This window comes from Euprymna scolopes, chromosome 7 (assembly GCF_053919585.1).
Source record: "Euprymna scolopes isolate OS-2025 chromosome 7, ASM5391958v1, whole genome shotgun sequence".
NCBI classification, from domain to species: Eukaryota; Metazoa; Mollusca; class Cephalopoda; order Sepiida; family Sepiolidae; genus Euprymna; species Euprymna scolopes.
Genome location: NC_136488.1, coordinates 144,227,199 through 144,248,727, shown reverse-complemented (window position 1 = coordinate 144,248,727; position 21,529 = coordinate 144,227,199). Strand labels below are relative to the sequence as shown.

General features: G+C 31.9%; 1 protein-coding gene across 8 annotated transcripts in view; it reads right to left on the bottom strand.

Moving 5' to 3' along the window:
• LOC145280020 (AP-3 complex subunit delta-1-like) overlaps positions 1–21,529 on the bottom strand; it is a 388,277-nt gene that overhangs the window by 49,709 nt on the left and 317,039 nt on the right. For all 8 annotated transcript variants that reach the window (XM_080131661.1, XM_080131662.1, XM_080131663.1 and 5 more), the window contains 6 exons: positions 19,358–19,589; positions 18,739–18,884; positions 15,711–15,809; positions 15,440–15,500; positions 14,155–14,223; positions 7,241–7,319 (listed from right to left, as the gene is read on the bottom strand). In XM_080131661.1, coding sequence (XP_079987787.1) covers positions 7,241–7,319; positions 14,155–14,223; positions 15,440–15,500; positions 15,711–15,809; positions 18,739–18,884; positions 19,358–19,589 — 686 coding nt within the window. The remainder of the gene's footprint in view (positions 1–7,240; positions 7,320–14,154; positions 14,224–15,439; positions 15,501–15,710; positions 15,810–18,738; positions 18,885–19,357; positions 19,590–21,529) is intronic.

The window sequence follows — 21,529 nt, the reverse complement described above, 5'->3', positions numbered from 1 at the left end:
GTCCTGAAAGCAGCTTTAGTCTCAGTACATCTATTACGTTGGTAGCTATGGAAAAAGTGATTTCTGTGCGCGATAGCAGCAGCAGCACATTCTGGGGAGAACCATGGCTGGCTGCTAGGTTTTTGTTGGAATTTTTGGAATGGTATGAATCCGTCTATACTTACAATTAACCATTCAGTCAGGTCTGATACTATGGAGGACACATCCTTTTTAAACATGGAATGCAGAGGTAGATCAGATATGAATGTACGGAAGCTATCCCAGTCAGCTATAGAGTATCGATATACAGTACGGTGGAGAGGTACGTCTGAAGACTTATTACATTTCATTTTTATCTTAACTGATATAACGGAGTGGTCAGAGGATCCCAGAGGAGATAGAACAGAACATGAACATAGCTCAGGGGAAGTTGTGAGAAAAAGGTCTAGAAGGCTTGCATACTGACTTGTAGTATCGGGCACACGGGTGGGTCTGTGAACAATCTGAGTGAGGTCATAGGCAATGGCAAAATCATGACAGAACCTCCCCTCGTCATTGGTCTTATTTGAGTGGGTCAGCCATTCCACATTATGGACATTGAAGTCACTGCAAATGTGAATGTTAACTGAAGGATGAGCAGACAGCATGTGGTCAATTTTCTCAGATATACTCTTAAAGATAGTAACCCCACTGTTGTGCGGGCAATAGAGGGCAAATATAAATGCAGTGGTGTAAGCTAGTGCAACCTGGAAGCACATAAGGTAAATTAGGGTCTTCTCTGGAGATATCCCTACCACATGGAAAGCCATCTTTAATGTAGGCACACACTCCATGCCTATCTTGGGGGTCAGATTTAGATGTTAAGTTAGAGTATCCTTTAATTATGAACTCATCTAGGGAAGTGGTCGGCCCTATGCCAGTTTCACTTAGAAAGAATATGTCCGGTTTCGTCTCCTGTAATTGTGTTTCAACCTCTGGAAGGTTCGTATCCTTATTGAAATAGAAGCATGTTTAAGATGTAAAATAATAAACGATCATAAAATGATGGATCGATTTCTTAGAAAGACAAAATACTATATGAAAAATAGGAAACAGAAGTATAAATGGGATTAAAATAAAATTAAATAATAAACTGAAATTGTCATACTGGCCAGCTCTACCCATTATAATTTTATGCACCCTTTGAAAAATTTATTTCTGAAAATTTATAATTCTCAAAAACAAATTAGGCACAAGGCTCATAACCCTTGATCAAAATGAAGTGTGCTTTAAATACGCTGGATTAACTAGTTTCAAGATATGTATGGTTAGGGTTGTCTTTCTCACAAATCCTAGGAGGTGTTTGTGACATATTTCCTTTTTATAGACATCACAAACATTTTTAATAGAGTAATTTTTCCATCTTAATTAAAGTATTTTACAGTTAAAATTTTCTAACAGATTGAAAAATTTAATTTTCTTACCTATCGAGATAAGCTAAAAGAAAATTATTTTATCATCAGGATTCTGATGTTTTCTCAGCCTACAATTTCAATCTCCAAACTTAACAGCGTGAGAATTGATTCTGTTTACATTCCACTACCCAAAATCTTTGTTGATGGTTTTCATCTAAGTTTTCTTGGGTCGTCCAACTCACGTTTTTGGCATTTTCTTATCCAAAAGTGACTCCTCAACATGACCAAACCAGCATAACTGATTATCACGAGTTCATTAAGCTTTGATATATCCAACCTTGCCAACAGGGTTTTTGAGATAATATGCAATATCTGATCAAACCCAATAGTCATTTAGTCATTGTTTTCTCATTACACAATAATAGACAAATGAGTACTGGGTTAGGCCTAGTACTCATCCCCATACAACATCATGCAACTAACACAGCTGTTATATACAAGAAGTGTTTAAAAACTAATGCTTTGTTTTTTGTTTTTTTTTTTAATTTCACCCGAATGAATCAGAAGAGATTGCAAATTGCATTGTTATGATGACTGAAAGTTTCATCTCTGTTGCAGATATTGACAGTATGAGACTAAGAAAGTAGCCCCTGTCATAGACATGCATCAGAAACAGAAAGGCATTATTGAATTCCTAGCAAGAGTGCATTGAAAATGGTGATCATGTAGAAATATAAATTCTGGAGCAGAAAAGGTCGTTCGTTTTAATGATACCACTGCCATCTTCATAACTTTTACAATAAAAAAGAAAAAAAAATAGGAGGCTTTATTTTTGGAACAATTCTCATACTTTCCCCTGACATTGAAAGAAACAGTTCACAAAGTCAGAACTGTCAACGATTTGCAGAACTTATCCCCTCTTACTTTAATAGAGCTAAACTTGTAATCACCTCCAACATGTAACATACAACATCCCCAATTATTGAATATGAAAAAATAAAGATGTTTACTTTCATTAGCAATTATCACATTTTTACTAAGCCTAAATCTACACTAGGTAAAAAAGCCCTCCAATAAATAAATTTGTTATATAAAAAAATAGGCTACAAAAATCAGCTGAAAACTGTTTTAAATAATTTTAAATGTTTCTATAACATGTTTGAAAAAGGAAGATGGACTTTTTATATTTTACTATCAAGTAGTTTTTATTGAAACTTTACAGTGATAATTCACAGTACTTTTTTGTTATACTGAACCAGAATACGAGTTTCGCAATTGTATCTTGTGTAGTTTCTGAGTTTTAGCTAAACATGCACAGAAAACACAACTGTCATTTATATAAGAGATGACACGTAAAGAGAAGCTGGAATTGCAAGGAGTCATAAGTGTTCAGTTTAAAGGCATTTTGCCAGACATGGAAATGCCTAGTAATACGCAAACAGATGTAAGAGAAATCCATCTGTAGTTGAATGCTCTACCACTAAGCTATATCACCAGATGACAATATATCTATTTTAAGTGATTTTCTGAGATTTTATTATCTCCCTTTGTCGGTGTAACATAAAATATTCCACTGTAAAAATTCTTTTTACATCTATAAGATTTTGTTTGTTTTTTTATATGGGTAGAATTCAGTACAAATACTTTATTTTGCCTTTAGTAACAGTAACCAGTTATACACTACTTTTATTTGTAAGAAAATAAAAAAGCACTTCCACCTGGCCTTCCAGCCGGGTAGTATCTGTTCTGTAATTGGTTCTTGGTCAATGTAGGAGAAACCCTTCATATTGAGACAATTACTATTTATTTGGAAACTGCCAGAGTGCCCCCTTTTTGGGGGAGCTGGTTTTCCCACTACATTAAAAAAACGACCTTGTGTCTAATTTGCTTTCGTAGAGAAGCAAATATATAAACACTTATCCATACAAGTAGAAAAGTCTTACCTACGACACGTAAGTAATGTTTTCATCTGAAGTGCATTAGTTTAAAAGATCAATCTACACACAGAGGCCTCCAGAGGACTATTAAAAAGTTTCTAACTTCCATATCTGTTTTATCAGTACTAAAATATGTCCTCCAACATTATGACAATTAGACAGTGTTTTAGAATACATTTTTTCCACTCATATATATATATATATATATATATATATCCAATATATATATATATATATCCAATGTATTTCTCCTCTTATTACCATTATGCAACCGTCTCATTGTATGTAATTATTCAAAATAAAAAATCTTATAATTTCCAAACAAAAGCTTTTAAATAACTTTCTTCGAAAGCTAAATGTTTAAAATCCTCTAATAAAGAAAAGTGTTTAGAATGAAATAAGGAACAGATTTTATACAGGTTTCATTCCCAAATATTCAATGCATAACAAGAAAAAAGTAAAGATAAAATTTTAAAATATCCCAAAACAAGAGAAATATAAGAGACAACCAATTATGTTCTTGCAAAGTGAAAATGCCTATTAGATTAGATAGACAGAAATAATAGAAAACATTGTGTCCTAGCACATTCGTACAAGGACTATATAACAAATGACAAAAGTCTGCATTCCAAAATTCAAAATGTTGACCATTCAACAATTCCGGTACTTGTTTTAATGTCTTGATTAAAAAGACATTAAAAAATGAAACTATCGAAGAAAAAAAAAAAAAAAAGGGTTATATTCTACGTATCGTTCTGGACTGAAGATCTCCGATAAAAATTTCATTTAATTTGATCGAATAGTTTTTTTTTATAGCGGAAAAACACGTTTTTATGAGAGCACGTTAAAGTCAGCCATTATGAAAATTTTTAACATGCCATGGGGAGATAACTCCATGTAAAGCGCTGACACTCTCTCCCCATCTTTATTACTAGCCTTTCTTCCTAAAAATCAAACCTTTTGCTCGATATCATAAATTGTTTTTTTCGCTGTAAAAAAAAAAAAAAAAAAAAAAAAAAAAAAAAAAAAACTACTTGATGAAATTAAGTGAAATTTTTTTGGGGGAGAACTTTGTTCCATAACAAATACAGACAATATAACCTTTTTTTTCTTCAATATTTTCATTTTTTAATGTCTGGATTAAACTGTACAAGTACCTTAATTCCTTTAATTACATTGACATTCACAATTCTTGAGAGCAACTGTTTCGTAGCACAAAATCATTCATTTAATTATTATTATCAATTATTGAATCTATTCTGCCCTTAACTCCTCATTGGAGTAATTGCAACTTCTTTTCCAATTTTCGGATTTTGTAATTATGCCCAAATACATTTTATTTACTTTTAATAGATTGATAGGTGTTATTTCTTCTGAGGAGTTAAAGGCAGAATAGATTCATTGATTGATATGATAATTAAATGAGTGATTTTGTGCTACGAAAAAGTTGCTGTCAAGAATTGTGAATGTCAACATAAATGAATAAATTCTAAGATGATCAACATCATAAAATTTGGAATATAAACTTTTGTCATTTGTTTGTTATATGCTCTGTAATTAGATTGAGCTTCATAAATCTTTTGAACTTTGACCTCTTGGCAGCCAAATTTTCGCCCCAAAACCAATTAAAATGCTTGCCCTATGCCTTAATACACTTTATGTAAAATTTAAAATATTTAGACCAAAAATTGGCTGAGTAATTTGGTAGAAACCGCAGAGGTCAAATTTTTTTAAACTTTGAACTCAATTTTGACCCCTTAACATTTGTTTTGGGTTCAAATCAAATTAAAAAGTTTGATCCATATCCAAGTAACCTACATCTAAAATTTCAAGTGTTTAGACCTAAAATTGGTGGAGGAGTTTGGTAGAGTTTTCAAAGGCCAAATCGTTGAACTTTGACCTCTTGACAGCCTAATTTCTGGCTGAAAACCGATTAAAAAGATTTTCCCAAATCTCAATACCCCTATATCAAATCTTGAGTCTAGACTGAAAATTGACAGAATAGTTAGGTAGGGAAATGTACACACACACACTTTCACAGATATATAGTCTTACACTGTCTAACACGCTCTAGCTCCTGTCCTATTAGCGCAATGTTGCATTCCTGTGCTTCAACAATCTTACTGCACTGATGACCCCTCAATAAACAAAACCTCATCCCTCCACTGCAGAGGCCCCAAGATGAAGGAAAGTTTTCTATTCTAATAACTTCTTTCCTTAAACTGATAGCCTTTGGAATTCCCTCTCTCATCCCCATTTCTGACTGTACCAACATTCAAAAATTAAGCGTGAACAAACATCTCACTGCACAATTCCCCCACTTAGGATACCCGTATACATATGACCCCTAATTCATGGTAACCCCTTACGTTTCAGTGGTGATGTACTTAGTTTAGAATGAATAAAAAGAAAAAAAACATGGTAACAATCCGTTTCAGCGCAGACAAACAAAATGCTGATTTACACATGAATACAAACATTAAAAAATGCCAGAATGATCAAAACATAAAATTTACACACACACAAGATTATCCATTCCTCTTGAAGATGACCAGATTGGTCTTCTTTTTCATAACCAACAATGTAATATATGCTCATGTAGTTAATTTAATAAATGCGCCGTACCTATAATCATGCCTTTTAATTTATCCATAATACTTATATGAATAATACAAAAGATATCTGTTACAAATTTGCTGTATTTTCACTTTGAATTCATTTGTGGTGAAAATAAAAAGGTTCACCATTCTGTGGTACAACGAGATAAAGACTTCTCTATTACCTCATTGATTTTCTTTAAAAGACCTATCATTGGATGGACAGAAATTTTTAAAAGTCTCATGAGCATAGAGTGGAAAACATTGTTCAAGATTGTGAATGATTGTCTCATCAACTGTACTGCACACATTGATATATTGCCAGTTGGTACATGTCAAGACAATAGACAATCATTCTCAGCAAGTGATAGAGTCATACACAGATTGGAAATGATTAAAACATAGTAGGTGGGATTTATCCAACTCTATGTCACTCTCTATATTATCACAAGTTATACCAAATTAACACCGAGAGAATTTCTTCTGGCCCTAATATTGTACTCGCAAACTTATGACAAGATATGGCTAAAATTGTTATGACCATTGCTTAATGATGTACCATCTACTCCAGTTCAAGTAACTCGCCTCAACAGAAAATTTCTCTATTGATTATTTTAAGATATCAATATTTCTTATAATAATCAATTTTTTTTTTTTTTTTTTTTTTTTTTTACATAGGAATCACCATTATCAAGGCCTGGAGGCCACTCGAGGGTAAGGATTAATGGGTATACATAAGTCAATATGATTATAGCATAGTAAACATTAGTTGGAATTTTGTAAATTGGATTACTTAGTGGGGGGGGCGGTTCATCAAGAACTTGCTTACGTTGGACTTGCACTAGGTTCATCCTATTTAACTCCTTTTTTGTCTGATTTTTAAAAAAAAATTTTTTTATTTACCTCTCTCAAATGCACTTCCCATTTGATCTCCCCACATACCTTCTGAGCTACCCATTTGTTTCCTCCCATGCCTGTGCCCGCCAAGAACCTCAGCATCTTTATTTTTCAGCCCCCCCCCCACTCTCTCTCTAACCATATGTACCAATATGGTTAGAGTTTGGTTAATATAGTCAATCATGAATAAGCCTCAAGTAAACTAAGAGGTGAAATATTGATTCTTGGCATATGACTTATTTGTTGTGATTCTTTGTATCATATTTGGTCTTCATTTATTGCTTGTTCCATTCTTTTTTTCCTTATGAATAACTGTAAATGCATACAAAAAAAAAGCAATAAAAAAAATGAACACGTAACAATGAGGAGAGCAGCATGCGTTTACAACATGAGGACAATCAGGACCATGCTAAGCAGGTGTAACATGCTTTCTTACCTGGGACATGTAAAGGCACAGATAGGTCAATATCAGCAACTGGAATGTCTTCAATATTCATTGACTCATATCTTTTGTTCTGCAGAGAAACAGAAGGTTTCATTTTGAAAAGTTTCTTTTTAACGAAGTATATATATATATATATATATATATATATATATATATATATATATATAACTACTTCATTTACTTACACAAATTTAATATACGAAAGTATAGATTTATGCGTAAACTTTAAGTATTTACTTCAAAAGTGCTCAATACGTAGGTAGAGCTAGTTAGTAATTTATAAAATTACTATGGCGATTAAGCTACACTGAATATTCCGCGTTTCATCCATTGTAGGATTCGTCAGGCTTATGTGCATAAGCCTGACGAATCCTACAGTGGATGAAACGCGGAATATTCAGTGTAGCTTAATCGCCATAGTAATTTTATAAATTACTATATATATATATATATATATATATTATTGTTCGTTTAAGGAAATTCAAAAGTGATAACAATGAAAATATATATATTTTCATTTATATTCAAATTTTATATGGTTACTACATGGCAATGTTTCGGACAGTTGGTAAGAGTACTCTGAGGTAGACGTTGGTCATTCTAATGAACTGTCCGAAACACTGCCATGTAGTAACCATGTAAAATGTTCATTTGAATATAAATAAATTATATATATATATATCTCCATCCTCTGGTGACATTCCAACCAGTTACAAATCCTAATTGGTATCAAGCTCAATATTCATTTTAAAAATATTTCAAAGGAATCATTTAACATATACAAATATTATACAGTTAAGTGATGAAAAAAATTTCTTTAAAAATATATGAACTCAATACAAATGAATGGCAAACAATAGAAGGCATACAAATCAAAATGATCAATAAAAATAATATGCAACATATTCATAAAATGTAAAGAAAATAAAGAAAACTGGTTTCTTACAATTAAGTTCGGCTGTTTCATCAAAGAGTATGGAACACAGTTATAATATATTTGAAATTATTTTAAATATAATAAATTTTTTAATATAAGGTGACCCTAAAAAGATGCCACTCATGAAATCTAATATATAAAAGACAAAATGTGTGTGTGTTTTTATGTCTTGCAAAAACTTTCAGCACATGCAACGGATCCTCACGAGATTGGTATTGTTTTTAAAGCTAGACCCTTCGGATGACAAATATTGAAAAATTAGCCAAAAATACATTAGTGCCTTCACCTTAAATTGGGTAGTTTTTTTTACAAGGAGGGGTCGATTTTTTGCGTTGCCATTTTTGAAAGTCATTGTATCGGTTGGATTGACTTCACTTAATTTCAATGTTCTGAATTCCGGTTGGACGATGGAGACATCAGTAAAGATGTCACATTTTTTTTTTTCCTTTCGCGTCACGGGTTCGAGCCTGATGCCTACTACCACTTTTTTTTTTTTTTAAACACTTTTGCTTAGTGTTGTTTTGACTCCCCCCTCCCTCGTTACTACCACTTTTTTCGGGGTTCCTTACTACACCACCTACACACACCCAGGCACCCCCGCTACTGCTGTTTTTACCCCCCCCCCACCAAGGTGTCCTTACTACACCATCTAAAAACATGGGCAATGCCAGGCATCCTCGCTAGTTTAATAAATAAAAGGCAAAATGTGTGTTAGTTTCTGGATATGTGTTTTTATGTCTGCCAAAAATTTTTCACAGACGCATCAAACCGTGACAAAATTGGTATCATTAGAAAGATTAATTTCTCAATCGAAAAATATGTAAAAATTGTCCAAAAAGATTAATTCTATGCTAGTCAACTGGGCCGTTTTTTTTTTTTTTTTTTTTTTTTGCAAGGTCACTTTTTACATCAACATTTTTGAAAGTCATAGGCCTAACAATCTCAACGTACATTTATAAAACGTTATTTCAAAGACTTGTGACATCATAAGTCGTTGTGGACGTCGTTTACTTTTTTCACCTCCTTTCCTCTTTTGTGTTACAGGTCTGAGCCTACCTACCGCAGCTAATTTTTTTTCTCGCTTGCACGGGCACTCACTGCCATTTTGATTGAAGTTTTTTTTTTTTTTTAAGGCTGGAGGTTTCTCAATATCCTTAGTATACCACCTATCTTCATCCAGGCAACGCCAGGTATACATGCTAATCATTAATAAAATTCACAATGTTTTCTGTTATTCAACAATATTTGGTCCAAATAAACTTCAGTCTACGTCTGACTTGTCCATAAAGTTTCAGCCATGAATGCCCAACATTCTTTGTTTTATTGCTAATGATAAGCAAGTGTGGATATGACATGCAAAATTTTCAATAATTCTGACCTACTCGTCTCTCTTGGCACTGCCAAGATTTAGGCTGTAATAGTCTTCTTTAATTAAAGAAAAGTATGAGAATTGTTTTGGTAAACTTTATCTTTATGATGTTTATCTGTGGAGATGTTAAGAACTGGTGAGTGTGAAACCTATTCAGGATCACATGTCTAACTGATGAGATGATCACCAAAATGTTCCAGCATATAACTGAATGGTGATAAAACAAAGATTGTTGGACATTAGTGATTGAAAATTGGTAAGCGAGTCAGGCATAAAGTGGTGTTTACTTGTACCAAATACGGTTGGACTGTAGGAAGGATTGTGAATTTTATTAATGATTTCATCGGCGGTATCTTTCTTTTGAAGGGGTGGTAGTCACTGATAATTTTAAATTTATTATAAATAAAATAAATTACGTTAAACTTGAAACATCATTTTTATCAACATGCAAACATACAAGATTAATCAGTTCAAAGCAAATGACACTGAAATGTTTGAAACAAATCTTGGTACAATTCCATAACTCCCCTACCCTCTACGAAAAAATAAAAATACCAAAAATAAATAAAAATCTTTATAGTGCATGTATGTGTGACAGAAAAAAATATCATACACCAAAAATCATGTAAATTGATTGAGTAATTTTATTTAAAAAAAAAAAAAAAGAAAATCAAATTTTATTGCTAAACAACCATCAACAATCTTTCAACCCCATTTTGCATGATAAGGGAAATAATTCTAAATAATTCAAACTTTTGCAAGATTTTAGGAAGTCATTCTTAACATGGGGAGGTTGGTGCCTTGAAAAAATTAAAATTAGTTTAAAACAAGTCCAAAGTAGCTGAGCAACGGCTTGGTTCTCACCAGTTTTGGCAAATAGCAAACAGGATCCAGAATAGAAGCGTGTGCTCTATCTCAACTATCATCAATGGACCCGAGGTAATCTCATCAGCATCAGACAAAGGCAAACTCTTTGCCAAGAACTTTGCAGCTAATTCTACCCTATGTGACTAAAGCCACCAACCCCCAGTATTTCCTCCTGTATCGGAAAATACTCTATGCGATATACAAATATCTGTGATTCCAGTAAAGCAACTGGCCCTGATGGCATTCCAATTATAGTGCTAAAAAAGCTTCAACCAGAACTAGCTCCTATACTTGCAAAGCTGTTTAAGTGTTGTCTTAAGGAGAATTGCTTTCCAACACCCTGGAAAACCTCGTTAGTATGTTCTGTATTTAAGAATCCAGGTGATCGGTCATCTCCTTCTCAGTACAGACCAATAAGTCTTCTGTGTCATAAGTAAGCTGCTGAAATTTGTGTTAAATAGAAAAGTAGTCTACCACCTCAGCAAAAATAAACTTCTTAGTGATATTCAATATGGTTTCTGTTCTGCTAGATCTACAGCAGATGTGCTGACGGTTATATCTCATAGGATTAGTGAATCTTGACAGAGGCTTCCTTTCTAGGGCAGTTGCTCTCGACATATCAAAGGCCTTTGATAGAGTATGGCATAAAGGTCTACTTCACATGATCTCCAGTTACAGTATAACTGGTAATGTCTTCTCAATTATTAAATCATTTCTATCTGATAGGTTCATAAGAGTAGAGGTTAATGGGCAGAAATCAGAAGCTCAGAGTATTAATGCTGGAGTCCCTCAGGGGTCTATCTTGGGCCCAACTCTCTTCCTAATCTACATCAATGATCTTCCAAATCACATCCTTAGATCATTCATAGACATTTATGCTGATGACACTACCATCTATGGCAGTACATCAAAGACTGTTAATGACAAAGTTCTCTCTGATTCTCTCTCGTCTGATCTTGAGCATGTGGTACAATGAGGAAAGAAGTGGCTGGTTACGTTTAATGCATCTAAAACCAAACTTCTTTCTTTACATCATCAGCGTTCTGATCCCCATCTGGCATCAACTGAAATGAATGGCTCTCATCTTGAGGAGGCTCCATGTTTTGACAAGCTCTGGGCTTGACCGTTACTCCTGATCTGAAATGGAACACGTACATCAAATCTGTTGCCAAGGCCGCTGGGAAAAGGGTGGGATCCTTCTAGCGATCCAGTAGATATCTCACTGCTGATGTAATTCTCTATCTATATAAGAGCCAAGTACGGCCAAGGATGGAGTATAGTTGCCACATCTGGGCAGGGGCTGCTAAAAAGATCTTATCCTGCCTTGACAGAGTTCAAAACAGACTCCATAGCCTAGTGGGGGAATCCTTTTTCTCTTCCCTGCAACCTCTTTCTCACAGAAGAGACGTTACGAGCCTGTATCTGCTTTATCATTATTTTCTTGGCAAGTGCTCGTCTGAACTCCAATCTATGGTCCTCCCCCTCATCAAACTTTCACAATAAACACTGATTTAGCTGAAAACACTACCAATAATTTCCCTCTACTCTTTATCTGTGCCTAAACCTAATCATAGATTCCATGAACAAAGTTTCTTTCTTAGAACTGCACACCTGTGGAACTCTCTTCCTTTTGCCTACTTTCCAGCCGACTATAATATGATTGTTTTCAAGTCCAACGTAAACAAGTTCAAGTTAAGTAATCCAATTTACCAAATTTCCACTACTAATAATTATTACGACATTGTCCCATTGACCACTATACACATTAACCCTTATCCTCGAGTGGCCTCTGGGCCTTGATAAGTGGTGACTCCTTTGTCAAAAAAATGATTTTTTGGTGTATGATATTTTCTTTCATAAAGATTTTTTTCTTTATTTTTATTTTTTTCTTGAGGGAAGAATCATGGGATAGCACCCAAATCTTAAAAGAAACATAAGGTTAAGAAAAAAGAAGCAATTAAACCAAATAAAGAAGCAGAACAAGAAAGCAAACAGACATGGGTGGACATAGGATATACAATATATTCAAAACTTTGGGTTAATGGAGGTGCTGGAGGAAAAAGGTAATATAGGATGTTATGTTTGTTGAAAAGGTTATGAAATATTTTAAACGAATTAGCATTAAACTCAAGTGCTATTGCAATCTTTCTCTTCAGATTTAACATTAATATTAAAGTTTTATTGGTAGAGAATAGTTTTTCAGTTTTGTTTTACAGTTCTGAATTTTTTTGATGACGATGGATTCTTTGAATTACTGTTCTTATCTTGAGTGTAATAGAATTTAATACCATATGGAAGCCATTATATTTATTGTTTATTTATACTTGTCGGATAATTAAAATTTAGTTTACCTTCCTTAAAGGCTATGTTTTTGTTTTTTTTTTGTTGAAAATTTGAATAAATTTTCAATAAGATATATATATATATATATATATATAAAAACAAATAGTGATATTTACATCTATAAACAAAATAGATTTAAGGCTCCTACAGTTCGTACTAGAATTGTCTACAAGGACCCATGGCACCACGGATAGAGTACTTGGTAAAATTCAGTGTAAAAGTTACACTCTTCTAGAGGTTGAAGGTTCAATCCTCAGCGAATAACTTAAGTCATGACTGACTGAACAAGAACATGTTTCCCTTGTGGATTAAATAAAGGATCCTGTTTAAAATTCTGTGCAGATTCTAGAGTTAACAAAATATACCCAAAGAAGATTAGAGGTTATATCGATTGAAATAGCACTCAATACAAGAACAGTAGTCCAAAGAATCCAAATACAGAATTCATTTTTTTTTTTTATTATCTTGCAACATAAGTGATATTTATTATTGATCGATTTTGAACTCAAATTCCAGTCTTGAATTTTTTTAATGATTTAGTCGGATAATGAATAAAAACCTATTTCCCTTATGATTCAGAATAAAAAAAAAAACCAGCATATAAGAGGAGAATAATTGGTGCAGTTTATTCCCCCTCCCGTAATATACAATTGTTTTAAATGCAATATGCTTTATTAGTTTGAAATATATTTTATAACACAGCAAACTTGCCCTATTAACAGATTATAGAACTTAAAATGTTACAGATCTTATTACATTTACAAAGTATGACCTCAATTCACTTACGATTTTATCAATATTATCAGAAATAAAAGTATTATTATTTTGTTTTAAATCAGTTTTTAGTTATCAATTAATGTAGAAAGTTTTCACGTTTACCTCATTTATGAAAGGGTATAGATTTGAAAAAAATATTTTTCTTGGATATTTGGAATTTAGGAAATCAAAGAATTTCCATGAAACGATATCATAAACAATTTCTGTTATATCTTGAAACAAAAAAAAAAAAATGGAAAACGGTTATGATTAAAAAAGAAAAAAAAAACTGTTTCAGTCTACTTAAATTATTCATTTACAAAACAAAGAGTAAAAAAAAATGCTTTTCTCCTTGAATGGATCAAGTTAGTTAAAATGAATTCATGATAAAACAATGTTTTACTTTTCTTTCATTTTTTTCTAAGCAATTATTCAATGTTTTTTTTTTGGGGGGGGGGGGGGGGTTGCTAAAATTTAATTTCCCTAATAAATAAATGCAATCAGCAGGATAACAATGAGATTATATATAGAAAACTAAGGAACCCAATTTTATGTTTCCATATTTAAATGAAGTTGAAGATTAGTATGTAAATTAGTAGTCAAATCTCACAAGCAGCAGATACATCAACTCACCTTGATTTTGCCATCATCCTTCAAATAATGAGGGTTATGCATATTATCCACTCGTCTTTGTTCACGCCGCTAAAACACAGAAGACGATGGATGTTACTTTGGGGAAAATTTATTCCAAATAAACCTCTGATCCATTTTTTTTTAAATAATATTTTAAACGACCTAAAACAAATTCTGATTATATTATTTGACAAAGGAAATAGAAATAAAAAGTTTCAATTCGTTTACTTTTACTACACCAAGGATGCTGCATAAAATAGGATAAGAAAAGAAAAACTGATCAAATGAAACAAGTTCCAAATTAGACTAGAAAAGTCTGAATAAATATTCCATTCTTACATATTGAGCAAGTTTTTTAAAAATCTGACTTGAATATAATAAACATCTGTCGACTGACATGTGAAACGTTTTTTCCCAAACCTAAATAGATACAAACATCTATTGACTGCTTGTTGATAAAAATAGTTAAATAAAGAATTTGTGTTAATAGTAGTTAATCCACAAATTTACTATTAGTTATTTTATCTAAAAAAATATACTTTTAATTCTTCAATATAATTATTTCCAAACTAAATTGTCCATAATGTTTATGTGAATACAGTGCAGTAAATTCTATCTCAGTCTATACTATTTTAAATATACAGCAACTTTAGTTTAGAATTGATTGAGATATTTGATTAAAAATCAAGTCTCGTAATTAAAACCTTTCTCTTGTATTCCATATAATTTACAAAAACCTTAACCTATACCTTAAGCTAGACACAATCAGCCTATACCTTAAACTAGACACAATCAGCCTATACCTTAAACTAGACACAATCAGCCTATACCTTAAACTAGACACAATCAGCCTATACCTTAAACTAGACACAATCAGCCTATACCTTAATCTAGACACAATCAGCCTATACCTTAATCTAGACACAATCAGCCTATACCTTAATCTAGACACAATCAGCCTATAACTTAATCTAGACACAATCAGCCTATAACTAAGCTCCATCCTTTTTTCTAATGATGTGCATTGAGGAAATAATACAAAAGTGAAATCGGTGATTTGGGCCAGGAGAAATTTGTGCAGTGTATAAGACTAATGGCTATTTTCATCTATCTCAATAATAGCTCGTTTTTATAAGAAAGCCATCTATCGTGCACAGATGTAAACTATAATTGTTCATAGCAGGTTTAGCTTTTCCATTAAATATGTTCTAATAAATTAACATAAGGATAGGTTGTATAATTTTGAAATTGATAAGTCATCACTAATATTCAATGTATCACTCACTCTTTCTAATTCTTCCTCAGTTGGTTCTGGAAGTTTCCTGACATCATTATGATATGAAGACCTACAATAAAAAAAATAAAAAAAATAAAAAAAATAAAATAAAAAAAAATAAAAAAACCTTTAAAATATTTATAATTCAATTTATAAATCGAATAGAACATATTTAAATGAGTCGTATAAAAATTAGAATTTTATTACAAATTTCTACGCATGTTAAACAAATTTTAGTAAATTTTGCTTAAAAGAAAAAAAAAAAAAATGATCTGCATACCTGTTATCTTCATTGGTCATTGTGAAGAATGAAGAACCTCTCACTTCTTCATCGGAACTTTCTGAAGGAATTTCATTGATCCATTGATCTAAATCCAATCTAAACAACAAAAACATAATCAAATCAACAATTACAATTGTAAAAAAAAAATTTTTTTTTTTTTAAGTACAAAAAGTTTAAGAATGAATTTTTTTTTAATGCAATAAAGTTGAAAACCTCACTATGACATCAGATTATAAAATTCAATAAATTCTCTGTATGACTTAAATAATTTTCAAAGCATCTTACTTTATGCCCCATTTATGTTTTCTTCATTTAGCCGACAACAATTTTGTGGCATTTATGAGATTGATCTAAAGTTTGAACCCAAAACTAATTTATTAAATACTAGCAGGGCTACTCTGCATTGTCTGGGGCAAAAGTGTAACATTTCTTTTAAAATTTATCCCTTAGCATCTCCATTCGTCTATTTTTCTCTTCTCCACTCTCCTCCATTTTTGCCCTCTCTTTCCCCTCTTCTCCTCCACCAAGCCCATTCCTCTCTTGTTGGATATATATAAACAGAAAACTTTTATATAATAAATTCCTCTAGGAATAAGTCAGCATTTTCTTTCCAAATTAGTAAATAACACAAAAAAAAAAAAAAATGACCCTCCCTGACAAAACCATTTTAGATATCATTCATTCAGGACAACACTGATCAATTATATACCCACTTCATGAGTGTTTAGCAATTTTTGACTTTTAGCTAGACACACACATGGAGATAACTGTCCTTTATATAATAGAAGATATATGGATACATCAATATCGCATAGCATTAAACAGCTGCATTTTCCAAAAATTGTTTCCTTTAACCATGTTTCAATGTTTATCAGTTTAAAAAAACTACATCTTTCAAAGGATAAAGAATACATCATAGCATTCAAAACCCAAAGAATGGAAGATTTTTCTTTACCTCTTTCTATTTTTCTCTTTCCTTTCTCCCCTTCTCCAATCCCCTCTTTCTCGTCTGTCAAGCCCATTCCTCTTGAGCTTCACACACACACAAACTCCTTTATATAATAAGTTCTTCTAGGAAGGAGTCAGCATTTTATTTCCAAATTAATCTATATATAACAGGCAAAATGTGTGTGATCATTTTATGTATGTCTCGCAAAGGCTTTTTTCGCCGGCATTTTCGCCGGGTTACTATGCCTTAGAACTTTTTATATACCACCTGAATAATAATAATATCTACGATTTGCGAGCGCGCATTACGTCTAGATTTATTTACATCAACTTTTATTAGATTCAAGCTATTTTGCTCTGTCGCCTGTGTTTGGCTTTTTAGTATAAATACAGTGAAACTAAATTCAAACGGTTTGTGTTCTCTGCTTTCACGTCAGAAAGTCCAGAAAGCAATCAGCTTTTGATCAATGTGGAGTGTCTCCTTATATCAGACAATTGCTATTCGATTTGGACAATCCCCTTTAAATGGGGAGCTGCTTTCCCCCCACCATCATCTTGGGGAAGTGAAAACTAAAAATACTGCCATGTCATCGTATGTTCCGGCGATGACCTCATTTAGCGGCTATCTGTCAATCAAACCTCTTTCACTCACTTTATAAGCCTTAACTTAACACTCTAATCAATTTCTCTCACTCGTGGCCGAGACGGTTAAGTGGTTGGCTTTTGTTTCCACCTCCGCTTCAAGGCTTCTGGGTCCAATCCCACCTCCCGACCAAAAGTTTTTTTTTTTTCTTTAACAACTTTAAACATCTGGGCAACATTTTATTTTTTTCTTTTAATTTAAACAGGGTTATTACTTTGCTTATTCTTTAGTTTACCCCCCCCCCATACACACAACGTTGTTATCTTAAGATTGTAGATTTGATCCGACAGGGTTATTTATGCCATTTTTTTTTTTTTGGTTTTTCCGATTTTTTTAACATCGTCTTTTTTATAATATTTAAACAGGGTTATTACTTACCCCCTCCCCCCATACACACACCTACAAACACCTGGGCAATGCTGGGTATTCCCCGCTAGTCTCTATATATAAAGGGCAAAATGTGTGCGTATGTTTGTATGTCTTCCAAAAAACTTCCGACAGACACGTCGGAACCTGACCAAACCAGTATCGTTTTCAACCTCAACATCTCGGATGACAAATATAAAAAAAATTGGCAAAAAACATTAATTCCTTCACCCTTAACTCGACAGTTTTCTACAAGGAGGGGGTCGGTTTTTGCGTTGCCATTTTTTGCAAGTCATCTTTTTCTTTTTTTTTTGATTGATTTTGCTTAATTTTGACGTTCTCAACTTCCAGTCAGGCCAGGGACGCAATGGCAAAGACGTCAGGTCTTTTTTTTTTCCTCTTTCGTGTTACTGGTTCGAGCCTGCCTGCCAACTACCACTTTTTTTCAACTCACCCAGGCAACGGCAGATTGTTTTTTTTTTTTTTTAATTTTTTTTTTTTTTGTTGCTTCTTTCGCTTTACCCCCCTCGCCCATGCTGCTCAATATCCTTACACCACCTCGACACACCTTGGCAATGCCGGTTACCCCCCCCCCAGTACATAATACTGAGAAAAAAAAAAATGAACCTTGATGAAACCCAATTCAGTTTACTCCCACAAAATGAATTTTTTGTTTTCTAAATTTTAGATATTATTCATCCAGGATAACACCGATCAAGAATATATCAACTTTATGACTGCTTATTTTGTAGTTTTTGACATTTAGTTGGACATACACACAAGAATACAACTGCCCTTTATATAATAGATATATAACTACATCAATAATGTATAGAATTCAGCACTCACATTTTTTTATAAATGAGCGTTCTTTAATGATGTTTATCAGCTTTTTCTATAATTTGATAATTGATATATTTCTAAAGGTTTATCAAGTTAAAACCCACCATCTTTCAAAGAATAAAATACATTGTAGCATTAAAAAATTAATGATTCAAGATTTTTCCAAATTATTAACAGAAGAAAAAAAGCAAAATAATTTATAGCAAACTGAAAACTTTTCCTTACTTTTCTGGAACAGGAACTTTTTTCTGGGCTTTCAATGCAACAGGATTAAGTTCACCAGCAAATAGTAAAGCTAATTCATCAGCTAACTGATTTCCTTTGTCTTGTAATTTCATTATATATTTTACCAATTGCAAAACACAACATGCCTATGAAAAAAATATACAAGTAAAAATATTTTCAAGATAAAAACACAGAGCTGAATATAAAAACTAGTTTTATTTTCAATAGTCATTTATTTTAATAATTTCTATCCCCAAAAAAAAAAAAAACTACTAGTTTCCATTTAACATTCAGTTTAAAATAAAGCAAAACTAATAAATTATTCACTCTAAAAATCTACTAAATATGCATTTTTCTAGCCACCATTTGAAAATACATAAATTTCTGGAATTTTTTTACTTTTTTTTTTAAATTCTCCAACATGGTAAAAGGAATGAAAAATATATTGAATAATAAGGATTTCTACTAAATCTGTTGAATTCAGCTTCAACAATATGGTGACAAAGACGCTCCAGGAAGTCTTTGAGGCTCCGTTCTTGTAATATGAAGAAAAAAAATATATTCTGGACTCCTAGATTTTGAAATGAATCGACAGAGAAATTGATTAATAAAGACTTACTCTTTCTTGCACTTCAAGATCTGCACTTTGTATGAACATAGGAATTTTGTCGAGTAGTAACTGACCAACTTCTTTCATGATTGCCTCATCATTATCTTCTTCTGCTTTCTTCAGGATGTTGGCATAAAGTTTGAGCAAATTTTGTACATAAACACTCTGAATATGGCCTGGCAAGGCAGTGATTTTGGGTCGCAGCATGGCTTCCAATGTGGTCTTGGGATCTTTCAGATACCTTCAGTTTAGAAATTAAAAAAAAAAAAATGTTGTAGTTTGGTTGAAGTGTGTAAGAAGTACAATGTTCAAGGTGATGACAATGCAATTTGATAGAAAACACTTGTATGCAAAACAAATTAAACAATTGAAATATTCAACATTTTTTAGTTAAATACAAGAAGTTTTATTTTAGAGGTGGTGAACTTTTAACTGACAACTATTTTCTTTATTTGCAGATTTGGCAACTATCTTATTTTGAGCTCAGCTTGGTTTGACAATTCATCATTAAGAAACTGACACTAAAACAGCATTTGCAAATGTTACAATCAATTTATTGAGAAAAATTTTAAACGAATGAATAATTTCACAAAAAACTAGCCACTTCATTTAGCTTATTTTCTTTGAGAATATGTAAAGTTCTATGTCTATACTGATAAAACAGACACAATAGACCACTTGTAAGATAACATTTGATGCGTTATTGCACAGATACAGCTTAATTTAATGTTTAGAGTTTGTGAAAATTGTGGAAAAACAATTCTAGATTAGGCCATATACCCGAAATTGTATTCAAAGTACAAACACCAAAAATTAATTAGAATAAATCACATATTTATATAATAAATATATTTTTTCTGTGATTTATTTTAATTGATAGTTTGCCACCTCTTAAAAAAAATTAAAAACAAACGTTTTATTTATTTAACAACATAATATGTCATGGTATCATTCTTCCAAGCTTTTAAGTAAACTTCTTCAAAAAGAAACAAAAAATATCACTCAACTGGATTGAGTTTTCATTTGGAAATCAGGAATTTATGGGATATCCGTTGTCATAGTCTTGCAGAAAGAGTTATTAAGCATTTAGTCATTGTTGAAGTCTAAGCTAATATTTTGTATTTTATATCATTAAATTATATTTTATCAGCAATAATTATAGTATCATTATGTGTTTCTATTTAAATGTAATTTTCTTTTTCAAATATATTTTTTTCCTTATTTTTAACCATGTCCATTTCATGTAATTTATGTAAGCCGTGATATTATAACTTGTTGGATCGAAACTTAATTTAAAACCTGTCAAAACAATCTATATAATTAGTTAAAAAAAAAAAAAAACAGTGAAGTATTCATTTAAGACATTTTCTTTTTTATGGCATACAAATAAGACTTTCTCATCAATTTAAGTTTTTTTTTCTTCTCCATTTTCACATAATTTATAATCCCTTATGTTTGTATGAAAAGAATTTAAATTTTAGATATAACTAAAATTGTACACATTTTTTAGGCTAAAATAATAAAACTAAAATGATTTGGCTGTACTATAATTAGCTGATAAAAATTCAAATATCTATTGAAAACATGAATTTCATAAATATATTTTCCCACACTAAAACAAAATTGAAAATGCATCGCATAAAAGTGAAAACTTGATTATACAAAAATTAAGTAATTACTCAATTTCAAAACTTTACAAATGTATTTTTTTAAATTGCATTTTTGTTTATATCTATTTTAATAAACCTGCATACTCACGTCAGCATAACTTAAATTATTTTCTTTTATGTATTGTTAGCAGGGAATTCAGTTTTGTTTGTAGGCATGGATAACAAGCTTAAAGAGTAAAAAGTGAGACTTCTTTAACACCACCGCGTCTATCTCTCTATTCCATTCCTCCAAGAAGGATTTTTCTTTCACCAACCAAAACAGGTACTATATTTCATTCTAGTACAAATTCCAAGAAAGTTTATTTTACCTAAAATTCTAGATCAAAGATCTATTTAAAAAAAAAAAAAAAAAAAAACACTAAAATGTTGACCCCCTTCTGACTATTTTGTTTTTGGTGACTCTAAAAAGAATATTAAATTTAAAAAAACAACATTTTTTTTTCCATATTTTGTTTAGTGCAATGGTGAAAAATATACCAGCTTTGTAGGTGTGTCGTGTGTAGTTTTGACT